The following is a 329-nucleotide window of genomic DNA, read 5'->3' as shown; positions in this document are numbered from 1 at the left end:
CTTTTCTTGCAGACTCTCAATGGCCACGAGGGAGCCGTGAAGTGCCTGTTCTTCGACCAGTGGCATCTCCTCTCGGGAAGCACTGATGGCCTGGTCATGGCCTGGAGCATGGTGGGGAAGTATGAGCGCTGCCTGATGGCCTTCAAGCATCCCAAGTAGGTGCCTGTGAAGCCTGGAGTGGTGAACCTGGTGTCCTTCCCTTCCCCGTCATAGCCTAGAGTGCAATCATTGGCAGACCTTCTGCTCCCTGTGGACATCGTGTTCTCTGCACTTCACCCTCTCTGCTTCCTTCCTCTTCCACCTGGGACCCATTTTTCCCCACCATCTTC

The 329-nt window shown here is 56.2% G+C and overlaps 1 protein-coding gene across 2 annotated transcripts in view; it reads left to right on the top strand.

Annotated features, from left to right (window-relative positions):
• CDRT1 (CMT1A duplicated region transcript 1) overlaps positions 1–329 on the top strand; it is a 52,059-nt gene that overhangs the window by 25,882 nt on the left and 25,848 nt on the right. For both annotated transcript variants that reach the window (XM_011995301.1, XM_011995300.1), the window contains exon 10: positions 13–155. In XM_011995301.1, coding sequence (XP_011850691.1) covers positions 13–155 — 143 coding nt within the window. The remainder of the gene's footprint in view (positions 1–12; positions 156–329) is intronic.

Source organism: Mandrillus leucophaeus, unplaced genomic scaffold, assembly GCF_000951045.1.
Source record: "Mandrillus leucophaeus isolate KB7577 unplaced genomic scaffold, Mleu.le_1.0 Scaffold480, whole genome shotgun sequence".
Lineage (NCBI taxonomy): Eukaryota > Metazoa > Chordata > Mammalia > Primates > Cercopithecidae > Mandrillus > Mandrillus leucophaeus.
This window is presented reverse-complemented; position numbering and strand designations above follow the sequence as displayed.